The sequence below is a fragment of the Euwallacea similis genome, chromosome 14 (genome assembly GCF_039881205.1).
Source record: "Euwallacea similis isolate ESF13 chromosome 14, ESF131.1, whole genome shotgun sequence".
NCBI classification, from domain to species: Eukaryota; Metazoa; Arthropoda; class Insecta; order Coleoptera; family Curculionidae; genus Euwallacea; species Euwallacea similis.
This window is the reverse complement of record NC_089622.1, coordinates 4,126,905-4,153,213: the sequence shown is the minus strand read 5'-3', so window position 1 is coordinate 4,153,213 and position 26,309 is coordinate 4,126,905. Positions and strand designations below refer to the sequence as shown.

The window sequence follows — 26,309 nt, the reverse complement described above, 5'->3', positions numbered from 1 at the left end:
GATGATTCGAAAAAATTCCGAAATAGCGCTTTTTCTTAATATTGAAAACTTAATGGTTGACATTCCTTCCTCCCTAATTGAAGCAAAACGATTTACAAATGGGACGTTCTTAAGGTTTGGCCTCATAACTTGCCAGATTTGAGCTGCATTGGGCTCCAATTTGTCATTGTCATTTATATTATCATTATACTTGTCTATTAATTTCATGTGTGCATAATTTTTACAGTTGTCCAAATCATCCGAAATACATTGCTAGGATTTCCTGTACACATTGCAGGTGGCCTCTTCTTGGGTGGTCGCAGAAATAATTAAGTCGTGCATTTAAGGAAGATTATTACGAATTTTCTTTTTGTTTCTCTGAGGTTGATAATATTATGGATAAATTACCGGAATTTTACTCATTTTAGGTGAGTTCGTAGTGTTCCAATTTCGCTTTTGATCGTTAACGGGGAGTTTCATTTTATTGGCTTATCTCAGACGTGATTTAATTATTTGGTACCTAGTAATCTTTAAAATTTATGGCTGTAATCTGATCTGCCCTGACTTATCAGGGCCTTTTTTGTTAATAATTGATTGCTTTAAATATAAATTACCTGATCAGGCTGCTTCATCTGCGTATTGCAATATCTTTGGTTAAATCTGAAGGTTAATGGAAAACAGATTGTGTTAGTGTTCTTGAACTACTAATCCGTTACTATCTTTCTACGTGTTTTTGATTTGGTCGTTTGGAAGATACTTTGCCGTTATTGTTGGACAATTAGTGTGAATCGGTATGGTAAAAAAATTAAACCTAATAATTTTATTTCTTTTTAAGTATTCGAAAATATATGTCACTGCAGTTAGACGCACATTGGTTGAAATTGTTAATTCATATGCCGATCATATACGTAGTCCAATGGTAATAAATTGCGATATTACATACACACAACTAATAATCTATTCTTTTTCATAGTAACTACATTCTGACTTGACCACTCTTATGTATTTGGGTTCACAACGCCATTCTCTATTTGGTTATCGACAATGATGCGTTGAGAGTACGGTAGGTAATCGTTTTCGTCTGTGAAATATCGGCTTACCCGTTTGCATAATGATTAAGTTAAAATTTCAAAATCTTTTTATATTCAGGTTGGACCATATTAAGTGCTTAGTTTAAAATTTGAAGACATTTTTGGTTCTGACGTGTCATAACACATAACAATGCAACTTCAATACATTCAAGTTTTATTATAGATTATGCAACATTACACTAAAGCCGGCTACAATTTACAGACCAAAAATATAACAATACTAACAAAGAGAATCTGCATAAATGAAGCTAAAACAGTCTTATTAATAGTTAAAATTTTCTTCTTATCTTCGCTCGGCGAGCAAACAAATATTAGTGCTCACTGACACTACACGTGCTGAAATTTGCAAACAAGACTTTTTCTTTAAAGTAATATTCTTCTCTGTTCGCTATTCTTATTATGCAATTATCTTTCTAATAAACATCAAGTGCTAAAGTATGGATAAATCTAGTCCTTAATTGGAATCTTTTTTAGAAATTGTATCGAAAGATCCATGAGCTGTGAGGGTGGTAATATGCTGGTTAGACAATCAATTAGTAGCCTGGAAATTTCTTTCGAGTCTTCATTGTTTTTATTGGAAGTTAAAAACATGAAGGTACACGCTGATATTACTTCCTGAATTGATCCCCTTTCCACTATATTTCTTGTAAGTTCTTCAATAGAATATGCAGCTAATACGTTAGTTTTGGTTTCTTCAGAACAAGAGGGGCTATTTAGGATTCTTTTCATGAACTCAGGGCGATCTTCGCCCTGTAGCCTCATTGTGACTACATCACTAAGTTCCACAACACTTAAACTATTGAAATAGGGGACTAGATCAACGGAATTAATGTTGGGAAGGAAAAAAGTTTGTAACAATTCGTCTCTACTGCATTTCCCCTTTTCTAGGTAACTCCACACTGCAGTATTCAACTCTAGTAAAGTTCGAGTTTCAATAAGGGTCTGCAACGGTTTTTGCTCTATTCTACTATTAATAAAAGTTTCGACTTCTTCCTCATACGATTCTCTAAGAATTTCAAATAATTTTCTAGTTCCCAAAGTGTTGGATATTTTCCTGATGGCTGCAGGAAACTCATCTTCTTCGAGAAGATCGGGGAGTTGGAGGTGGAAATGAGATTTTACCCAAACGAGCACATCTTTTTTGTTTGCAGATCCCAATATGGCGGAACAGAGAGTATCGAGTGATATATTCTAGAAAAAAAAATTGAGTAGAGAAACAAATCCAAAATAATAATGAATAAAAATTAAATCACTAATATTTTTGTTGCCATAATGATTTTGAAATTATGACACCAATACTCATTTTCTCTACATTCATATCTTTTTTCAAAATTACTGATAATCGCAAATCTGCCAAAAATTCATTTCAGAAAACCCATGGGAACCTATAAATTTTACAAGTAAGGAATATACATTTAACTTATTCAACTGCAATGCTGTTTGATGTCATGTTGCAACATAATTAATGAAAATTAAATTGTAATACATACAATCATTTTGAAAGTTTCAATCGCTACTTATCTGTTATTAATAATAATAATAATAATAATAATGTGTTATCAACACTTTCAGTGATACGAGGAATACACATAAATCCCTATGGAGCACACTGTATTGATATTTTTTAACCGCAAACAAATTAATCAAGGTTAGTTCTAGATGAGAAAAGATGATGAAAAACGTAGCTTAAGAAACAAATTAAAAGGAAGGGAACTGCGTGACTATTTGAATTTTATGTGACCAAAAATAAAATATATTTCCCATCGATTGTTTGACAAGTGATCGGTATTTGTCATTAAAAAAGTTTCAAGCTTTTAATTTTTCGACTGCAGCCCGAAGTGTGCAAAAAATGTAATAAATAAAAAATTACTGCGCTTTTATGTCGCATTAATATTTGGTTATGTTATTAATATACAATGGGATATAATCAATACTGAAGGTACTTTCCGAAATTAACAACCTATTCACAAAGAACACGCAACCTTACCTCACTATAAGCCTTCTCAACTATCTTGGACAGCTCCAATTTCACATCCATATTCTGCAACATAATTTCCGCCAAAGCCAAAGGCGATTTTTCCGTCTCTCCCACCTTCTCTTCCCTATTAATCTTACAATTTTCCAAAGTATTCTTCGTCTTGAAGTTTTTATTATAATAACTATCCAAAGCCTGATACATCGTGACCATATCAGGCATTTTACAAGGCAATTTACTAACACTTGGCTCGTTCTGTTTGGGCAAATCCTCTATTGTTTTAATACTGCTTCTGTTCAATTCACTTAGCAAGGCGTTAACGAACCTGGGAGAAGTGAGTTTCCTGGCTATAATGCTGACACTTTCATCATAGTCGAGAAGATCTGGATAAATGGGAACATCATCTCGTGATTCAAGCTGAGTTTCGCCCATATCATGTGGTTTTTCTATGATGTGGTTAGAAGCTAATACTTCGAGGAATTGATTGTCTATATCTTCATTTGAAATCAGATTGAAGAGGCTTGGAGGGGCGATTTCTTCTTTGATGAATAGTTTTTTAGATGTTGTGCAGGGATCGCTGAAGTTGACACGTTTGCGCTATATATAACAATTAAGAATAAGTATTATTAATAAGAGAGAGATTGTTCTATATTTTACCTTGGCACATGGTGACATGCCATCCTCAAGAGAATCGGGATGTTTTCGCTTTAAAATACTACTTTTTGGCACTGCCAAGGGACTGGGGACGTCTCGGGTAAATGTCAATAGGTCCTCTTTATCGATTTCATAGATGCCTTCATTTTGCGATGACGGTTTTACGTTGGACATTAATTTTTTGATGCGCGATGCAGAAGGAGATAAAGTTTGACCGGATCTTCGTTTTGAAAGAAGTCTAAATGATAAAACAAATATATTAGATTTGAGTATAAGGTGTTTCAAATTCAAATGGTGCTTTTAGACAATTAGCTATAGCTCGCCACAAAAAAAAAATATTATTGACGAATTCAATATATATCCAATTTCTAATATTTTATATAAAAGTATACAACAATCATTAATTGGAAGAAAACACTTTTTTTTTTCACAATTTTTTCACCCAAACTTGTAATCGAAATACACACCTATGTACCGCTGGAGATCCATGTTTAGTCCAACTAAAGTGATTATTTTTCTCAATGTAAAGACGAAGATCTTTCACGTTCTTGTCACTGTGTTTTGGTGAAACTTCAACTAACCCGTCCCCCGACTTTTCCGCCGGATCCGGAGAAGATTTATCACTAATCTTTTCTGGCGCGTCATCTGCTTTCTCCGGGGATTTCTGCTTCTTTCCATCAAGATCTTCTTCTTCGTGGTCAAACTTTAGGGCAACGGGCATGAATTTCCTAGTGGTTTCATTATTGTCGTCCCTCTCCGGACTAGATTTGCTCGAATTTATAGGCGATATGCCCGAAGTGTTGTTGAGCAACTCAGAAGTGCGATTTGGAGTGTCCCCGGTAATGGGCGAAGTTGGGAGGTCTGACGTGGCTCGCGATAGAGTGTCCGCGGTGTCTATTTGGAAAATATTAGGGTTAAGAAAAAAGTCTTAACATTGGAACATATCCCTACTACGCTTAGTGGAATCTTGAGGAATCGACAAAGCAGTCGCTGTGCGGAGCCTTGAATCACATGAAGACGTGCAAAAAAATGATTATATTTTACTGTTTAGTTAACTCCTTTAAAAACTTTCAATAAAACATTTGATCAGCAATTTAAATTTCAAATTATTTTGTTATTACAAGTCTGTGGGTAGTTTAAATTACCCTCAGATATAATTTACAATTTAAAAAAATGAAGTTGATTATGTTAGGGGACGTATGACAGGAATAATAGTGGTATTTCTCTACTACTTTACCCAGAAGAATGAATAGTAACGAGAAAAAATGCTCAATTTTTCACTACTACAACCCTTTCTAGTATACACCTCTTCTAAAACAACACTTGAAACAATTACGAAATGAGCAACGAACGCTAGACATTTGAAATTATCACCACAAGAAAATACATATAATTATGAAATTACCCTAAAACTTACCTTGAATTACATCTGATTGCAACCACTTCAATGGAGAACCTTCAACAACCTCAACTGCCCCTACATCTAATTCCTCAACAACTGTAATCTCACACATTTTCTCCTCCGTAGAAACATAGACACTATTCTCACCTTCCCCCCCTTCTTCCTTTCCTTCTCCCGCCTCACTAAACAATTCTTCAGTTTCACATACACCTGCAGTTAATGTACATTCTTTTTCTTCTACCGTAGAACTCAGCTGTTGAGACCCTTTAGAATTATTCAGGTCTCCTAGTGACAATGAAGCTGTATCCATTGAAGCAAACTCCTGTTCTGATTCAGTTAAAACTTTCGTTTGGGGTAAATCTAAGTTGGGTTCGACGTTACTGTCGATTCCCAAAGATTCACTGCCTTGAGTTTGAGTATCCTGACTTTGAGTTCTTTTATTTTCAATTTCAATTGAGAAATTTACATTTGTGTTTGCAGAAATTTGTTTTTCTGCCTGTTTGTTGGAAGTATCTTCACTGATAATTTGAGGAGAAACCTGTGGTGTTCCATTGATAGCATCTGACTTGTGTTTTGTCACTGTTTTATCGCATTTCGACAATTCTTCCTTGTCATGAGATCTGGGGCTTCGACGCCTGGCCCCTTCAGAGCATGACCATTTTAACCTGCGACGCTTTGATTTTGAATCCGCCGAACTGGAGGTAACAAATGGATCTGCAACTGCAACGTCACTTTTATCTAAGGTTTCAATAACTTCGCCGGGAGAATTTTGCTTTATGGGGTTTTTTTCTAGTCCCTCACTACTTTTTCTTGACCTCTTGCTAAAGGAATTGATACTTTTTTCATATTCTGTAGGCGATTGATTGCTAAAAATTGTGTCCTTAAGTTTTCTTTCCTTAGCAATTTTAACATTAAGAGCTAAATTTACAGCGTTTTTATTATCTATCTCATCTGTCTGCTGAACATCTAGAGGGTTGCATTTATCATTCATACTAAGACGCTTGCACGTGCTCCATTTCAACATGGACGTACTAATATTGGAATTATTCGACTCTTGAGAACTTTCAATTATATCGTCGTCTTCACTACTGCTCACTCTTTTCCGTTTCCTCTTAGAATTGTCTTTGCCTTCATCTAAAGATTTCTTGGGTTTCAATCCAGCTCCAGATTGTTTTCCTTTATTTCCCTTTTTGCCCTCTGATAAAGATGTGGTTTCTATTTTATCCAGTAGCGTTTCATTAAATAGATTTGACTGGGAGGAGGTAACAGAAGCTTCATTCGATTTCTTCAGTTTCAATCCAGCTACGGATTTTCTCCCTTTATTTACCTTTTTATCTTCCAACAAAATCGTTGTCTCTGCTCTACCCAGGAGTGTTTCATTCAACACATCTGAGTGAGAGGAGGTAATAGAAGTTTCATTGGACTTCTTCAATTTCAATTCGGGTTCAGATTTCCTTAATTTATTTACCGTTTTGTCCTCCAATAAGTTTGTTCTCTCTGCAGTAACTCTATTCGGAAGTGTTTCACTAAATAAATCTGACTTAGAGGAGCAAATTGAGTCTTCATTGGACTTCTTACATTTCAAACCAGCGTCAGATTTCCTTGCTTCATGTGTCTTTTTGTCCTTAAAATTTTCCAATAATTTTGAAGTTGTTTCTGCATCTTCGGGTATTTCACTACACAGATCTACCTGTGAGCTATTAGAAGCTGGTAATTGTGGACTAGATTTTGAGTCCATAACTAAGAATGTGGGGGTGAGTGTGCTTCTTATCGGTAAATTTTTCTTTGGAGATGTGGGTTTTTCTTGCTCAGACTGCTTCGGCTTTCTGCCCCTTTTTTTCGGTTTAGAGTTATTTTCTGCATTTACAAAGTTTTTCTTAAATTCTGATTTATCTGCTAAGTCAATGGCACTTTGCGGTTCAGGGGGATTTGACATACTTTCCAGGAGAATTTTCTTTGACACATTTTCCTTGTTTATTGATGATGAAGGTTTCTCGGGACTTGTTCCTTTAGATTTAGATTTCTTTAACTGTTGCTCTGTTGTCAGCTCTTGTTTGCTTTCCTGGGGAGCCTCCACTGTCCTCTCTTCCAACTTAGTTTTTTTCCCTACACTTTTTCGAGTTTTTGACTTCTTTTTTCCTTGATCAGACTCAGTCTCCCCACTTTCAGAGTCTTTCCTTAAGTGCCTCTTCCTCTTTGATCCTGTAGAAATAAACTCCTCTGCTCCTACAATGTTCATTGAAAGCTTCTGAAGCTCCAATTGAACTTTCTTTGCTCTCTTATCTTTAATATCTTCCCCCTTTTGTTCATCACTTGTGTCCATTTTAGTTTTAACATCAACATAATTTGAATCAAAACTTTGACTTACACTTTGCGATAAATCTTGGTACAAAGCAGGAATATCTTCCCTTCTTTTCTTCAAAGTTTCTCTTTGATGTTCAGTGAGTTTCTCTTTGTCTATTTTGACTTCTGAATTAATAACGACAAAGTTGCTTGTGCTTTCGTCGTCTATCAAAAGTTTAGATGGTGTTACTTTTGATGTAAGACTTTTCTTAGGAGTAGATTTCTGATTTTTAATCTGACTCCCAACCATATTTAACGGAGAATGCGTCTCTATATCTTTGCCAAAGAGCTTGAATGGAGACTGTTCAGGTTTTTTAGGGTTTGAAGGCATTTGCTTCATTAAATTGGCAATTTTTGCTGATCGCCCTCCTAAGGGCATGACTGTTGAGATATTTTTTTTAGCATCAGAAGGTTTTGCACTTTTTAAAATTGTTATTATTCTGTGAATTTTTTCTGTGATATGAAGATCGTTTTTTTCCTGGAATATATCCATTAAAAACCTCAAAGTAAGAAACTTGGTAAAAGTGGCCTTAACCGGGTCAGAGGCACATTTAAGAGATTGTTCTAGTTGAGATAAGGAATTAAAACGTCCAAGTTTGAAAAGTTGCTCAATGCAATTGCAAAGGTTTTTGATGATAGATTGGTCTTGAGTTTTCGATACATCAGAATCTAGTATTTTGCAGAAATAAGTGTCTATTAAGTCGAGCTGGTTGACTTTATGATTCTCTATTTTTTGTTTAGAGGAGGGAATTATTAGCATTGTTGTCAAAATTTCCAGAGTTACGTTGGCTGAAATATGAATTAAACATAATCACAAAATTTGCAATGATAAAACTAAACACTTACTTATATCTTTGCTCTCAGTTCTTGGGAGGAACATAGATATCAAGTCAAGAATATTTTCTAATAACAGAGGATTGTTTTTTAGGGTTTTTTCAAAGCTCTTGAAGAGTGCCAAATGAATACTATTCGACTTTTCGATAAAAGGCACGAGCTGGCATTTGTAGAGCTCATAAATCGAAACCTCTTTAGTCTATAATATTACCCAATAAATAAAATTCGATTACACTTACAATTTTTTTACCTTCTCAGACAGCTGATGAATATGAAAAACGGGCCATAATAAAAAATTAAGGGAACCTGCCTTCGCATAATCTTCACCTCCATTAGCAACTAAAATCCATATATCTGCTACAAAATCTACATTTGGTTCTGAAGTTTTGAAATTAACAAAACTGTTAAATAACTGAGATTGCACTTTGGACTTCACAGAGGGAGATTTTAAGTTTCCAAGTATGGTAGCAAACTTTTCAACTTGAAGATAACTGAAACATATTTTAACATCTTAATAATTGAATTTTTCTGAAGGAGATAACTCACCATTGTTTATTCAAAGGTACTAAAAATATGACACTTAGAAAGTTCTCGATTTGATCTAGTATGAGATCTAACGATTTGGGTTTATTAGAATTAACAGTTTCCTCAAATATAATTGCTGATATAGTATCCTAAAACCAGTTCCAATAAAATCATTGTATTATCACCAAATTGCAATTATTGTACCTTATGAAATTTATCCATAATTTTTCCTATAAGTGCGAAACACTGTTCAGTATGAGTAACTCCCTCGTCCAGGATAAGTCTAAGTAATGATCTCCAAAAGCATCGAAAAACCTAATAATTTTTAAAGTTAACAAACCGCAATAAATTGATCAAAAAATTGATCTTACAAGATCTTTGGTTTGCCTAAAATCAACTTCTTTTAGAAGTAGGCAGCACTCAGCTACAGAATATATGACTTGCTGGTAAATATCAGAAATGTTTTCGCTATTTAATACCGGAGAATTTAATTTTATTTCACTTTCTGTATCCAAACAATCGTGGTTTTCCAAATGACAATGACCTAAAAAAAGATATAATAATACAGGTATACAAAATAAAACGGTTTAATAGACGTCTTTGATTCCAAAATTGATTTTTGTTCATATCTGGAGGTACAATCCGAATTCCTTCACCAAGTAAGAAATTTCACCCTAACCAAATTAAGATATAAGGAAGACAAAACAGAAAACTTTTCACCAACCCAAGCTGAAGCCTACCATCCCGTGGTACGTAAAAAGAATAATTCCAAAATCAGCCTATAGACCAAATGGTGAAGATAAACTGAAGGAATAACGACTGGGATAGCATTCCTGGATGCTAATCTTCATCATATTAAAGTGGCTATCTGCCTCTTGGGAGGAGCTTTAGGAATGATTCATATTATTGGTGATGCCATGGTCAAGTCAAATGTTGTAATACTATTATAACAACAAAATTACAAGAGAAGTAACTCTAATGCATTAAGCGCCATTTACACTAACATATGCTTACTGTCTACACCACCCTTAACTTAACAACTTTAAGTCTCTTAATCTTTATTACGTGTACCCTTTATTATATTAAACAAGACTTAGTTAAGCAAAGCGTATGTCAATGACACAAAAGGACGCAATGAGGAAAGATTTTTTTACTGTAAGAACTTACCAAGAACAGCCAAAAAAACCTTGGCACTCCTTAACCTCAGCTCAGGAACTGTTTTCCCCAACCCGAATCTACTGGGGTCAGTATTCTCTTCCATATTCCCAAAACAGAACTCTAGAAAATCTTTTAACACTAACACAGACTTGCTCTGCAGCTTTTCCATTAAGAATATGTATATTTCAAACTTTTTATAGATGACGCCTTCCTTTCTAGAAAATTTGGCTTTCAAAGGTGCTAATAGAAGTTTAAGTTGCTTTTCAGAAGATATGTAATTGGCATCTAAGCTGATGTTGGCAATTAATTCCTATAAGAAAACGGATTTTAATTTTTGGGAAAACCCGTCAAGGCTACAAAAAACCTTCCAGCAGATGTAGCCTTTAATCCTTTCATCAGAAGATGGGTTTCTGAATGCATGTTCAGCTATTCTCAGAAATTTATTAATTAACGTCATAGATCTGTGTAATTTTAATCCTAGTAACCGTATCAAAATAATCCAGAGTTTATCCCAATCAGGGAAATTATTGCTTCTTAAATCAGATATTATTAACACATAACTAAAATAAAAATATGTTTAAAAAAACATTTTTAATGATGCTATATAAGTATTTACTCATGAGCTTTCTCCACAAAGGCTTTGCAGTTATCATCACTTAACACAGAACTGGACATTACAGAGGAAATTTCCATGAGCATATCAATGTATCCCGGTTTTGACAAATACTTATTCATTGAAACGCAAGCTTCTTTATTGAATACTAAAGGTAGGAGAACATCAAACAATATCTCTCCACAATACTGGCTATATTCAGTCCGCGAAATGACTTCTTTTAAAATAGGAATAAACTGGAAATAAACAATACATAAGAAACCAAATAAACAAAGAATTGGAATATTTATAGGATTTTGGTATGAGCTGTATAAATGTACAAGCGAAAATATGTGAGTGTCAAATTATTCCATGGTTCATGAGTTTTATAGCTAGATAGTCTCACATTCTTAATGTCAATTGAGTGGAATCCTATTAAAGCTAAAAAATATTTGTTACATTTTGTTAGCAAATATTACATAAAGCAGTTTAAACCAATTTATCAGTTTAGACCATTTCTAACGAGTGTCATGATCCTGTTCAAAACCTGTAAAGTTTCTCCTATATCAATTCTGAGGAACAACCCTTTGGTTTTAGGGGGATTTAGTCGAATGTGGTTTTAACCAATTTGAACTATTTAAACCCTAGTTTATAGATTTATTTAATATATCATTAACATTATAGTTAAGAAGTAAACTCACGTCATCTTTTGAATTCATCTTCTAGTTCTTAGTTCTTTCATTCCTTAATTGCATTGCAGAGTTTTCAGTGAGTGGTGTGTATACAGAGTTTTATTGTGAGCTTTGAATATTATAAGAACCTGTTTTTTAACATTTTCTACAGGGTGATTCACAACGCAACCGACACACAACAGGTGCGTGTAGAAGACTGAAAAACATATCGATTTTTTATATGAAGCTTTTTCTGATGATTACAGTTGCTAAGACATCGACTTCAGAAGATTAATAAAAAAATTTGAAAAAATGAAATATTTTTCGAATTCAGGAAAGCCTTAACACAAAATAACCAAATTTGACAAATGTTGTTTTATTGAAGTCATTACAGTAAACACTCGATACTGTGAATATCGGATAACGTAAACCTCCGGATAACGTGAATCATCTTTCTATCACATTAACCACCGTATAACGTGAACAAATGATTTCCGTTACCGGGGGAACTACTTCTGGGGATTCCCTGGCAGTCGTGCTCAATACGGGGTTGCCCGACCCCGGGTCGTGCCCGGTATTTCCCCAGTTTTACTTTCCCCTATTGTTTCATTTTTTGCATTGCAACATTTGCCTGTTGCTTTTGAACGGTTGTCGAAAGGTTTAGTGAATACGTGTTGTTATATGTAATGTCGCTAAAAAAACCAAAGTGTTTAACTCTCCATGAAAAATCTCTTGTAATTCAGGAGCTAAGTAAAGGTGCAAGTGTTTCAAATTTATCCAGAAAATACAATATAGCTAAATCTACGATTTGCAAAATAAAGCAAAGAAAATAAACCATTTTAAAAGTAATAACAGATACATATGTTGGATCAAGTAAAAGAAAAACACTTAAAAGGTCTGGATTACCACAAATGGAAAAACAGCTATACAAATGGTTTCTAAATCAACGAAATAAAAATTTTGTCGTAAGCGGAGAAATGATAAAGCAAAAAGCCAAATCCATACATTCTGAAATAAAGGATGTAATTCCTGATAAGGAATTTACGGCTAGTGAGGGATGGCTACAGAGGTTTAAAAAAAGATTTGGAATTCGGTTTTTAAAAATTTTCAGGGAAAAACTTTCTTCCCAACCGGAACTTATTGACCCTTTCAAAAAGCAGTTAAAAAATAAAATGCAAAAACTTGGAATTACATTAGATCAACTTTATAATGCTGACGAAACAGGCTTATACTGGAAACTTCTACTGGACAAAACATTGAAAGACTGAAAAACAACGAATAACATTACTAGTTTGCACAAATGCTACTGGAAGACATAAAGTAAAACCATTAGTTATCGGTAAGGCTGCCAATCCAAGGTCATTTAAAAACTTTACTTGCCCTCTTGATTATGAACACTCCAAGACAGCGTGGATGACTGCTGTGTGTGGATTTTTAAAAAATGGTTCCAGCATTCCTTTGTACCTCAGGTAAATTTTGTTGTGTATTTTTCTTGAAATCGTAGCATAAATTTACGTATTCCTTTACAGGTTACACGTTTTTTGTCAAATAAAGGGCTCCCGATAAAAGTCTTATTTCTGCTAGATAACGCGCCATCTCATTCAAATGAAGAAGAATTAAAAGCGAAGATGGGCAGATAGTAACAATGTTTCTTCCACCTAACGTTACGCCGCTTATCCAACCTATGGATCAAAATGTTATTAGGCTTATAAAATTATATTACAGGAATAGCCTTCTTGCCGATGTTATAGCAAGTAATTCAAACATAACTGATACATTGAAAAACTTGACTATTAAGGAAGCTGTTGTCAACTTAACGGCTGCATGGAATCGACTTGATTCACAAATTATTGCAAAATGTTGGAGAAATATTTTAGAGAACACTGAAATGTCTGAGGATGACGATGATGAATTACCTCTTTCTGTTTTAAAACGTCAATAGGACGATGATAAGGCAGGCTTAATCTCCAAATTCTGTGATCTTCTAAATACACTAGCACCACAAGTAAGGGATTTATCTTTACAATTTAAATCTGTTATTACATATGTAATTTATATATATTTGTAGGCCACATTCAAGGAAACTGATGTATTGGAATGGAATGATGCTGACAAAGAATGTGAAGTTCATGTAGTCGAGAATTTTCAAGAAATGTCAAGTAAAGTGTCACTGGACAGCGCTATCACTGCATTAAATACTGCAATCCAGTGGGCAGAATATAGTGGTGTGGACTTCACAGACCTCATAGTTTTAAAAAGACTAAGAGAAACAGCCCTTATGCAAAAAGTTACAAATCCTAAGAAGCAAACTAAAATTTCAGACTTTTTTGTCACCCAATAATCTGTTTTCCACTCTATTTAGATTAACCCCCGATTACATAAATAAATCGCTAATGTGAACATGCCTTCTTTTATTTTGTTCACGGTATCCAGTGTCTACTGTATTTGCTAAACATTTTATGTGGTTGAAAGATCAATAAGGGGTGGTTCAGGAGGGGGTTACGCTTAAAATAGTATGATTTTTTTAACCCTAATTTAAAAATTAAGGTTGGATAATATGATAGTAAATTTAATTTTACATCTTTTTGTACTCTTACATTTTTTGAGAAATCGTTCGTTATTGAGAAAAATATATTTTGTGATTTAGTGTCAAAACCAATCAAATGGAGCAAGAAGAAATTATGTGCTTTAAAGACTAAAAAACCATGCTCCAACTGCTCTTTAATTGTTCTGTTGTTAAGATACGATTGTTGTTAAATCTGATGTTATTCAATTTTATGCAGTTTATAAATTTTTCGTGTATTTTATTTACGTTTGTAGTAATTTTATAGTCAAAATGGCTGAAAATTCACATTTGATGAACAAATTGATGTGCTATTAGTATTGGGATTCTGTCAGAGTAATTGCCGAAGAAGTGTACAAGAATACCGAAAATTTCCCAATCGTGTTATCCCGCATCCCCCACATCGTATAACATTTGCTAATGTTGAACAAAGAGCTCGTGAAACGGGTTTTCTTTGCATAAATACTGCTGAAGGACGCGCTAACACAGTTAGCGTACGAAATGAAGAGCGCCTTTTAGGGAATATTGAAAATCAACCCCAAACCAGCACTCGACGAATATATATATACAGTGGCGGCCACCTATTTAAAAACGATCCAAAATTTAATTTACCTGGAAAACTACATTTTGTAATTTTACATATGATATTTATTTATAAAGGTTAGATATGTACAACACATTTTACCCCAAAACAAACGTCATTTATAAAAGAATTTAACAAAATTTATTTTGTTTTCAAAAAACCAATGGACAACAAATTAAAAACGATTTCTATATTTTAATTTTTACAATACAAAGTTAATATTTGGTAGGATAGCCTTTAGCTTCTATCACTGCTAGACATCTTCTTTGCATAGACTCAATTAGATTTTGACAACGACTGACTGGGATGGAATACCAAGCTTCTTGAATACCTTTCACTAACTCGTCCATGTTTTTAAATTGTTTTGGCTGAATCATTTTTTTAAGATCATTCCACAGATTTTCTATAGGGTTAAGGTCTGGACTACATGAGGGCCATTCAATTACATCAACCACGTTTTGCTCAAACCACCTTTTTACTGACGGTGCCGTATGTTTAGGGTCATTGTCTTGCTGATATTTCCAGGTAACGGGCAATTTTTCTTCTGCATATGGCAACATCACATTTTCTAATATATATTTGTATTTCTCTTGATTCATAATTCCATCTATTTTATAGATTGGTCCAACTCCATACCATGACATGCAGCCCCACATCATGATCGAACCACCCCCATGTTTAACAGTCAATTTTGTGTATCGTGGATTATATTCTTCATTAGGTGGCCTTCGTACGTACGTACGACCATCTGATCCAATGCGATTAAGCTTTGTTTCGTCCGACCAAAGTATATTTTTCCATTGAGCAAGTGTCCAACTCGAATGGTCGCGTGCGAACTGCAATCGGATTTTACGATTCTTTTTTGAGACAAGGGGCTTCTTTCTGGAAACTCTTCCAAATAGTTGAAACTCATTAAGGCGGCGACGAATCGTTCTTACTGATGGCTTTGGATCGTTTTCTACATACATTTCACGTCTAATATCTACTGCTGTTAAATGGGGCGACTTTTTCGCCATACGTACCACAATTTGGTCTTCTCTTTTCGTTGTTATTCTAGGCCTTTTTTTCCTAGGAACATTTTTAACAGTACCATGGGTTTTATAATGTTTAATAGTATTATACACCATAAACTTGGAACACTTTAGAAGTGATGCAACTTTACTATAAGAATGGCCTTCTCGAATTAAATTTAAAATGATTTGCCTTTTTTCAGAATCACAATTTTTCTTTTTTCCCATAACGTATGTTTTCTTTGAATCATGTACTACTAAGCCAAGACACCAACTAAATAATAAATACCTTCTACACATTGCATTCGACAAATATGGCTAAAATACAGGTAAAAAATAAATCGTTTTTATTTAGTTGTCCAAGATATTTATAAATTGTTTATACTATAGGATACAAAACATTTTTCAATTCTATGTCTTTTTACATATTCAGACTTAAAATGAAGTGATAACAATATTTATGTATAAATAGAAAATATACCATACGTATTATAACATAAAATATTGAAAATTGTATCGTTTTTAATTTGTTGGCCGCCACTGTATATACCGGCAATTTAATATACCACAGTCCGTCGAATTATACGAGGTAATTTGCTGCATCCTTAACATGTTCAAAAAGTTCAAGAACTATTACCGCAAGACTTAGAGCCAAGAGTGATTTTTTGTAATTTCATTCTACACCAGAACATTTATTTTCACAAGATCATTTTCTTCGCGGATGAAGCTTGCTTTACACGGAGAAGGATTATAAATTTGCACAAGAGTCACCAATATTCAGAAGAAAATCTACATGCTGCAATAACCCACCATTTCCAAAGATAATTTAAAATAAATGTGTGGGTAAGTGTTGAAGGACGGTATTTGATTGGGCCGATTATTTTATCAAACCAATTGAACGGCTCAGCCTATTTGCTTTTCTTGCAAAATACTCTTCCTCAGCTACTGGAAGATTTGCCTTTAAAACTGCATTATGAAATGTGGTTTATGCATGATGGGGCACCTCCGCATTTCAGTATGGATGTTCAACAATTTTTAAATCAACACTTTCCAAATCTATAGATACGTTGTGGAAACAATTGTCGTCAACACTGACCACTGCGATCACCAGATTTAAATAAATGTGACTTTTTCCTCTAGAGGGCTTTAAAAAAATTTGTATATTCAACGCCAGTTGAAACTGAGGAAAATTTGTGAAACCGCATCAACAATAAATGTTCTATTATAAAAATTGACAATTATTGAACAGAGTGGACTTTAACTTTCTACAAAGGGTGCATCTATATGTAAGAAAAAATGGTAGCCATTTTGAACAATATGTTTAGTATTTTTTTGATTATAGTAGTAATTAGTTTTCAATAGTGTTCAATTTTGAATTAATTTAATTTAATTATAAATTATTAATAATGAAACCTCGTTTTAGTTATCGTTTGCAAAATCTTTCTAAATAAGAATATTGACAAGCTATGATTAAGTTCAAGCTTACTATTATAATAGCACATACTTTTGTTGCTTGATTTAATTAGTTTTGGCCCACTATTACACTTTTGAACAATACAAAACCCCAATAATAACAGCATGTTAAGCTTGTTCATTAAATTTCAGCCATTTTGACTACAAAATTACTACAAACGAAAATAAAATACACGAAAAATTTGTAAACTGCATAAAATTGAATAACATCAGATTTGACAACAATCGTATCTTAGCAACAGAACAATTGAAGAACAGTTGGACTATGGACTTTTAGCCTTTAAGGCACATAATTTCTTCTTGCTCTATTTGATTGGTTTTAACACCAAATCAAAAAATATTTTTTTCTCAATAGCAAACGATTTCCCTGAAAAATGTAAGAGTACAAAAAGATGTAAAATTAAATTTACTATCATATTATCCAACCTTAATTTTTAATTCGATTAGGGTTCAAAAAATTCATATTATTTTAAGAGTGACCCACTCCTGAATCACCCCTTATTGATCTTTCAACCACATCAAATTTTTTGCAAATAAAAACTTCAATAAAACAACATTTGCCAAATTTAGTTATTCTGGATTAAGGCTTTCCTGAATTCGAAAAATATTGAATTTTTTCAAATTTTTTTATTCATCTTCTGAAGTCAATATCTCAACAATCGTAAGCATCAGAAAAAACTTCACATAAAAAATCGACATGTTTTTAGGTCCTCTACACGCATTTGTTGGATGTCGGTTGCGTTGCAAATAACTCTGTATATTCATTAGCTGCATGTAAGAAGATAACATATTCATATAAATAAAAGTTGAACACTTTTAATAAGGGCCCTACACACGCTTCATTTGACTTGGTATTTGCATGCGTAGTTTCAAAGTATCCAGGTTAAACGGAACGTATGGATGGAAGTGTTAGGACTTTTTGTGAGCATACAGTTGGTGCTTAGAATTGGGCACGCAAGACAACTAGCTCGAAGGTAGTCTCAAACGTGTATAGGAGCGATAGTCTTCCTGCAACGCAATTCACGTTCAGTTGGAATTTGCAAGAATAGTTTTCTTTCCATTTAACATGGCAAAATTTCTAAAATATATAACTGCTTTCAGTCATAAATTAAGCTACCGAATACTACATAAGTTTTTGTATAAGCACAAAATATTTAATTAATAATTATTTCAACAGTTTTTAGACTAAAACCCTTCATCATCGGGCTAAAATTTGTTAGTTTAATGTGCAATTCTTGATACAATGGTGAATATAGTATGTATGTGCTGCATTCATTTAGTGGGTTCGTAAAAAACAGATTATTGAATTTAAACTTTTTGTAAAATGTAGAAATATACACCATTGGTGTAAAAAAAGACTATATCGGGGTCGGTAGTGGACTCGGTAGTGAATAATATTAAACAATAAAAATATGTGAATGATCTGAATTTTGCAAAATATTGGGAATATAAGGTGAATGGTTGTCTGTTGCCCCAAATGAAAATATAGCAAATCATCCAAGACAAAAACAAAGCAGTTTAACAAAATTTTCAAGAAAGCTTTAGCTAACTGGCTATCTTGTTGTGAGGTTATAGATGTATTTTATTGTTTGCATGCTTGCTATTTTTTATTTATTGTGGCGTAAAACAGAGATTAAAGACTTGAAACGTCCAAAAGAGAAAATAAAAAATAATTTTTTATCTGCAGATCATATGAAATATTCAGTAAGTTAAGCTAAGGCTACAATTGACAATGTTATTTGATTGAAGCTGAATTTTACTTATAAAAAATGTATTAGATATTTTAACAAAAATTTCCAATTATACCACACCATTAATGTAACAGAACTGGATATATGGCATATCATTGATGTAAAATTTAATATTTAACATATTTCCACTTCCTTTGAAAATTTGTATATCTTTTATGTGTTATAATAAACAACAATATGAAAAGCTAACTTTTATTTTGATTATAAAACAATTACATAGTGCATTGATTGGAAAAAATGTTTTCAACTTTTTATCTGTAAAAAAAAGCTATTTTCACTGATAAGATGAAAATACTTTTTATGAATTTTATTACTTAGTTCAGGCTCTGCAATCAGAGTACTCTTAGAGATTATGTTCAGTGCTATTACGAAGAAATTGTAATTTGACTAGTTAAGGGTAAACAATATAATTACTTTAACTTTAATGATATATGCATATGTGTGGTGTGTGTATTTTATAAACTGCAATATGCAAATAAAAGTGCTACTTCTTAATATGTTAAAGATACATTACATGAGTTGATAAACCAGGGTTAAGAAGGTAACTATAACAGGTTTGAATCTGTTTTGGCACTGGTGAAAATAATTAAAATAAGTAAGTTATCATCATCACATGTACAATCCTTTAAATTTCATACCATTGCCTCATTTTAATTGAAGGTTAGTTTATAGTTTCTGCTAAACAATAATATAAAAAGATGAGCTGTGATATTTTATGCAAGTTTTAGGTACTTAGTTTTATAATAAACAAAATAATTGTTATCTTACCTGTGTGCCATATTTCTCACAATATTTCTGGCACATCTTAAAAAGTGAGGCTAAACATCTATGATTTTTTTTATTCAAAAATTTCTGCATACATTTTTCTATTATCCTGGCCAGAACTCCACACTCAATTTTCCTAATTAGCTCTTCCTGCTCAAGAATGATTAAAACATTTTCGTTGATTGAGTGCACATTTTTGTCCAGCAACAATTCCAGGATTTGTAATGCTTTCATCTGATCCCCTTTATTAGAAGACTGAAAGACTTGTGTAAACTGTGTGATCTGCTCTTGGTACGGGTTTTTGGGAATTTCTGTATTGTTGCTCAAACTTTCTTCTAGTTTCGAATAAGTTTCGCTTTTTCTTACTTGCTCATCCATTCTGGGCTGATTCAATGGAACTCTAATGGTAATTCAAAGATAAGGTATATGTTTGATGTGGGTATGGCACATTTGGAGCAATCAATGTCAGTATTTTCTTCACTTAAGTGTGCAAAGAAACTAAATAAAACTATAAATATAATTAATCTATTAGGACCAGTTAGTTGAATATTACAGATCCCATAAATAATTATAATTTTTGTTTACAACCATCAGCAACGCGCGGGAAGACAAGCCATTTGTCGTCATTGTCATTCACGTCAGAGCACAAGAAACAATGTATTAACGATTCTAGATTATGTAGAGTATGAAGAAAAAAAAATTCTGCTGTTATTTTGTTGTTTGCTTTAAGATTACAGGAAATATTCCTGAAAAATAATAAATAAATTTACTGCAGCAATTATTTTCAAAGCAACAGATCTTATGATCTATTAATCTATTGTACAGCAAGGTTGTGAAGCGCATCGTTATTGCCGTAACGTCAAATTTAAATCATGAGGCGTTTAGCGCCGTGGGATATAAGGCGCTGAGGTCATAAGCATTTCATAATGGCGTTTTATATATGATTCTTTCCATCATTAGATTTAATGAAAGTAGCTAAATTAAAAATTAATTATATCGATAACACAAAAATGCAGCACTTCTTGAATCATAACACTTACTATGACATTTTATTTGACATTCCAATGTCCAAATTTCCATGGCAACCAGCTTTACGTCCGCACTGAATATAAGTAATGACCTAATTGTACGTGTCATTAACTTATTTTATAAACAGGACAAGAGAAGCACTTCACAGTCATATAACGTCCTTACTTTACATGTTTGTGCAGGCATCCTACAAAATGCTCCATTTTCAATGTAATTTTGGTGCATAAAATTTCTCACATCCGCAAGGAATTTTCTGTATTAAATTTTTTGTGTGTTGATCTTCATTTTGCGGTTTTCTCTTTGTAACTTTTAAATCTTTATTAAGTTTGTATAAGTTTCCTGCCCTAAAAACTGTTCTAATACTGAACTGATTTTCTAATTATTTGATTCGGTCCTATACAGGGTTATTCACCCATCCCGTTCATTAGAAGTTTACTAGGTTCTAAAAGTGATACGAATTTGAAAATTTGGAGTTAAGTTAAGTTCGACATATATTATTTTTTTAAAATATTTTCAACTTGCTGTCACTTCCGGTTTAACCGGAAATAGCTGTAACTTGCTTATTTCAAATGGAACCCCCAGTATATTATTTTATTTTTAGATTCTACATAATATTTTAGGTACATTTTCTGTATAATGTTCTATACTTAGTTCTTACCGTTTTTGAGATATTTGATCTTGAATTAAAAACATGCCTCTGTAATGATCAATTTTAAAATTGCATATCTCTGTAGCTATTAAAGACATAATATCCATATTTTTCAGAATGTCAATACATAGTCTTAGGTTCACTCTTTCATTATTTACATGGCTTAGTATTATACAGGGTGTCCAAAATTCAGCTCCTGACATTTACATTTTTGAAGTTGCAAAAGTCGTTTTTTTTAAATGGGACACCCTATAACTTTAAGCAGTATCAAGTAGAAAATGTAATTCTCTATCGAACTATATTAGGGTTACCTATACCTATTCCAAACCATTTTCGAGATAATTAAGTTTATGTCAAACTAATAGTACATATTCATTCTGGTAAATTTTTATTATTCGCGTATTTGGCCATGGAAGAGAAATAATGACAGATATTACTTGCGTTGTACGTTTTTGTTTTTCGGTGGCTGTTAGTAGCAAAATTAAAGTGAAACTTTGAATCAGCGTTTGTGTATTCTTGCATCAAAATTGAGAATATCAGAATTGGCGTATTCTTCCATTTTGATTCAAAGTTTCACTTTAATTTTGCTACTAACAGCCACCGAAAAACAAAAACGTACAATAACTGTCATTATTAACAAATAACTGTCATTATTTCTTTTCCACGGCCAACTACGCGAATAATAAAAATTTACCAGAATGAATATGTACTATTAGTTTGACATAAACTTAATTATCTCGAAAATGGTTTGGAATAGGTATAGGTAACCCTAATATAGTTCGATAGAGAATTACATTTTCTACTTGATACTGCTTAAAGTTATAGGGTGTCCCATTAAAAAAAAACGACTTTTGCAACTTCAAAAATGTAAATGTCAGGAGCTGAATTTTGGACACCCTGTATAATACTAAGCCATGTAAATAATGAAAGAGTGAACCTAAGACTATGTATTGACATTCTGAAAAATATGGATATTATGTCTTTAATAGCTACAGAGATATGCAATTTTAAAATTGATCATTAGAGGCATGTTTTTAATTCAAGATCAAATATCTCAAAAACGGTAAGAACTAAGTATAGAACATTATACAGAAAATGTACCTAAAATATTATGTAGAATCTAAAAATAAAATAATATACTGGGGGTTCCATTTGAAATAAGCAAGTTACAGCTATTTCCGGTTAAACCGGAAGTGACAGCAAGTTGAAAATATTTAAAAAAAATAATATATGTCGAACTTAACTTAACTCCAAATTTTCAAATTCGTATCACTTTTAGATCCCAGTAAACTTCTAATGAACGGGTTGGGTGAATAACCCTGTATAGCTTTTACATATGGCATACACAGACATTTTCACTACTAACTTTTAAAAATCATTATTAGTTGTGTTGAACAAATGAAGTTCGATTTTTCACATTTTTTCTAAAACAGTTGAGTAACAGGTTAAGAATGACATATACATGGCTCATACAGTACTGTTCTAAATTATCCCCTCCTCTGTTAACTTTTTAACGGACGATTTTTTTCAAAATTCTAAAAAAGGCCTTAAATAAGACAAAAAGGACTATATTTTGACAATGTTTTTGCATAAAAATTATTTACTGTGTCGCCGTTAGGTCAAAAGGGCCATTTTTTCTTAATGGCACCATGGGTCCAGCGATACCACATTCGAAAGGTATTTTAAAACTGTGAAAAAAAATGAAGTTTTTTTGAAATTGGCCGATTAGTTTTTTAGAAAAAAAATTTATTTCTTAAAATTAAAATTTGAAAAAAAAAATTCTTATTCTATGCATTTAACAACATTTCTGTTCAGTCAAATACAATTAGACAAAAAATTTGTTTATTGATTATTGATTATTGATAAGTAGATAGACAGATTTCAATTTTGTACTAACATCAAACATTCTTTACTGATCTCCTGAATTGTCAGTGTATCAATAAACAAATTTTTTGTCTAATTGTATTTTACTGAACAGAAATTTTGATAAATGCATAGATTGAGAATTTTTTTTCAAATTTAATTTTTGGGAAATAAATTTTTTTTCTAAAAAACTAATCGGCCAATTTCAAAAAAAACTTCATTTTTGTTCATAGTTTTAAAATATCTTTCGAATGAGATGTCGCTGGACCCATAGTGCCATTAAAAAAAATGGCCATTTTGGCCTAGCGGCGACACGGTAAATAATTTTTATGCAGAAACATTGTCAAAATATAGTCCTTTTTGTCTTGTTTAAGACCTTTTTTGGAATTTTGAAAAAAATCATCCCTTAAAAAGTTAACAGAGGGGGTACAATTTAGAACAGTACTGTATATCTAGTGAGCTAATCAGTCACATTATTGTCATCATTCACATTGTTTTATTTATGGTTACTATAGAAGAAAATGTCAAATGAAACGTCACCATTGATGTTATGGTTTAAAACGCGCTGTTTTTTTGTGCTTCAGATTGAAATTCTACCTAATTTAGGCAAGTTTACTTTAATTTCATCAAACCTATTTAAATGTAGTAGTGACAAAAATCATATATGCATCACGGTTGTGTCATACGTATACCCCTCATATCTTACAATCACTCAGTGCTGTATACTTCAGAACTTTACCCATAGCGAACCAAGGCTGCCATAGTCGCGACATTATAAATATTCATATATCTACAGGGTGTTTCCTAAGTACCGACCATAACTTTAGGACACAATTTCTTATGGTATTTAAAAAAGAAAGGTCCTATAAATATGAGACCGGAAACGCTTATTCTTAGATTCCGAGATAGAGGGTGTTGAACTTAAAAAATATATATTATTATTTAAAGTAAATTTAGAATCGTCAATGTTAGGTCTTTAACATTTTGTAGTTATTGTGCGTTGGTAAAGAATCGTATTTTTAGTATAAAGTAACCATTTATGTGTCCCCCGTGGCATAGTTGAGTATGAGTCGGTCGACATTTTTGTTATAAAATGTAAAGGCTAATGGATTTTTTCACATTTTTATTATTTTCGGGCTCTCTTAACATTTTACAACAAAAAAATTCTCTTGATTTTTTTACCTAATACTAATCTATTAGACAAATGGCTGACCATTACAAACAACAATCACGGAAATAATAAGTTTCGACACAAAATGGAAGAATTTCATTTTCCCAAAAATAGATTAATATTAGATAAAAAAATTGTGGGATTTTTTGTCGTAAAATATTAGGAGAGTTCGAAAATAATGAACATGTTTAAACATCTCTTCTACATTTTATGTCGAAAATGTCGATTGACTATGTCAATGATGGTAGATAAAAATTGACTTTATACTAAAAATGCAGCTTATATTAACATAAAATAACTGCAAAATTTTAAGAACCTAGCGCTAATGATACTAAATTTGTTTCAAATAATAATATACAGGGTGGCGCATTTCACCTCCCGTCTTCCATAGCTCGGTTATCATTAAAAGTAGGATTTTAGTATTATGTATATTTTACCTGTATCTTAGGATATATTCCAGGAAAATATTTTTAAATATACAAGGTGTCCCAAAAAACGTGAAGATACCGAATTATAATTTTTTAATGGAACACCCCCATTTTTTTCACATTTAAATGCATTCTATAATTGTTTACATATTCCTAAAACTTTGTTGAAATCGATTGGATAATATGGACGAAAAAAATTAAAAACTAAAAAAAATAACATTTGCACCTCTGATTTGAAAAATTAATAAAACATAGAAATAACGCCTATTTAAAGAAACTACTCAAAATGCTTATGGTTTAATAGTTTTATTTAAAAAGTTTCGATGATCTATACTGCACAGGGTGTCCAAAACTTAGCGTCAAATTGCTCAAACTTTAAAGTTTTTTTTTTTAATTTTAAATTGGGATCCTCGTATGTTTTAATCTATTTCGATGCAAAATTCAAAAACAAACATTTTTCTAATTATATGTCTATCGCAATTTCTAACGCGTCAAAAGTTATTCGCCGAAAACCATTCCAATAGTAATTAAACCGAATAGAAAACTAAGGTGGATGTGACAAAAAAATGTTTCATAGAATTTATTTTATAATTTCAATTATCTTACATTTATCACAAATCTAAAGTATGTGTTTGAAATGTTTTCCGTTTCCTTAAAGATACAAATTAAGACGATTATGGAAATGCCTTGTAATCTTGCAACCTTACGCAATACGTCTTTCCATAATCGTCTAATTTGTGTCTTTAAGGGAACGGAAGATATTCCGAATACATACTTTAGATTTGTAATCGTTGTAACATACAATATCGATTATTGAAACTTTTTTGATAAAACTATTAAACCATGCTTAATAAGCATTTTGAATAGTTTCTTTAAATAGGCATTATTTCTATTTTTTCTTAATTTTTCAAACTAGAGGTGGAAATGTAATTTTTTTTAGTTTTAATTTTTGTTCGCCGGTATCATTTAACCGATTTCAACAAAATTTTAAGAATATGTAGACAATCATAGAAAACATTTAAATATGATAAATATATATAGGGTGTTCCATTAAAAAATATAGTTCGGTATCTTCGTTTTTTGGGACAACCTATATAATTAGAAATATTTTCCTGGAATATACCCTAAAACACAGGTAAAGTATACACAATACTAAAATCTTACTTTTAATGATAACCGAGCTATGGAAGATGGGAGGTGAAATGCGTTACCCTGTATGTTGTTTTAATTTTCAGCGTTATGTATCTCGGGGTGTAAGCGTTCCTGAACACATGGTTATAGGAACCTTTTTTGCTTTAAATACCCTAAGAAATTATGTCTTGAAGTTATCAACCGTATTTAGGAAACACCCCGTATGTTCATATACGCTCATATGTGACGTATACATATGTATATTCATTTCACACCTGTTATTACTGAAAATTTCCATAAAATTCCATAAAAGCGATATTAATGGTGCACTTTTCTTGCCTAGTAATATAGCAATTAATTTGTTAAAATTCGATCAACTGGTTATTGTTCTAAAAAAATGCACTCGTTCGTTAAGGGTTAAATTCGATTTTCAGACTATAATAAAGTACTTTTTAACTTTTGTTACTTATTCGGCCACTCCTCGTTAGAAGTAGTTTTAAAGACTAAGGCAATTACTAGTGTGAAGAAATTGATGCTCGACCAGGTAAGGGTTAACAATATAATTATGTTAACTTTAATGATAGATACATGTTCTCTAAACTGCATCATGCAACATGCAACTTCGTAACAATATGTTAAAGATACATTATGCGAATGCACAGTTCGGGC

General features: G+C 32.4%; 1 protein-coding gene across 2 annotated transcripts; it reads right to left on the bottom strand.

The window, feature by feature from the left end:
- Nucleotides 1-1,203: 1,203 nt before the first annotated feature.
- LOC136413593 (telomere-associated protein RIF1-like) lies at nucleotides 1,204-19,974 on the bottom strand. 2 transcript variants are annotated; one of them, XM_066397251.1, is made up of 15 exons: nucleotides 19,373-19,974; nucleotides 10,578-10,810; nucleotides 10,326-10,521; nucleotides 9,971-10,271; nucleotides 9,175-9,347; nucleotides 9,008-9,118; nucleotides 8,825-8,952; nucleotides 8,529-8,769; nucleotides 8,291-8,477; nucleotides 6,570-8,233; nucleotides 5,117-6,287; nucleotides 4,167-4,593; nucleotides 3,703-3,937; nucleotides 3,058-3,642; nucleotides 1,204-2,261 (listed from the first exon to the last, which is right to left on the bottom strand). In XM_066397251.1, exons 1-15 carry the CDS (start codon nucleotides 19,745-19,747, stop codon nucleotides 1,518-1,520), a joined length of 6,771 nt encoding a protein of 2,256 aa, XP_066253348.1. In that variant the 5' UTR covers nucleotides 19,748-19,974; the 3' UTR covers nucleotides 1,204-1,517. The 2 variants fall into 2 exon arrangements, with proteins under 2 accessions (XP_066253348.1, XP_066253347.1); XM_066397250.1 differs by having other exon boundaries at nucleotides 5,117-8,233; nucleotides 19,373-19,867; nucleotides 19,923-19,960.
- Nucleotides 19,975-26,309: the final 6,335 nt, after the last annotated feature.

What these genes read in the sequence shown, in the direction of transcription:
- LOC136413593 (XM_066397250.1), bottom strand. Translation starts at nt 19,747, where the DNA reads ATGGATGAGCAAGTAAGAAAAAGCGAAACTTATTCGAAACTAGAAGAA. An exon ending in TTTGTGGAGAAAGCTCATGA is followed by an intron (nt 10,522 to 10,577) that starts GTAAATACTTAT and finishes TTTTTATTTTAG; the next exon opens with TTATGTGTTAATAATATCTG. An exon ending in TTCATCAGCTGTCTGAGAAG is followed by an intron (nt 8,478 to 8,528) that starts GTAAAAAAATTG and finishes GTAATATTATAG; the next exon opens with ACTAAAGAGGTTTCGATTTA.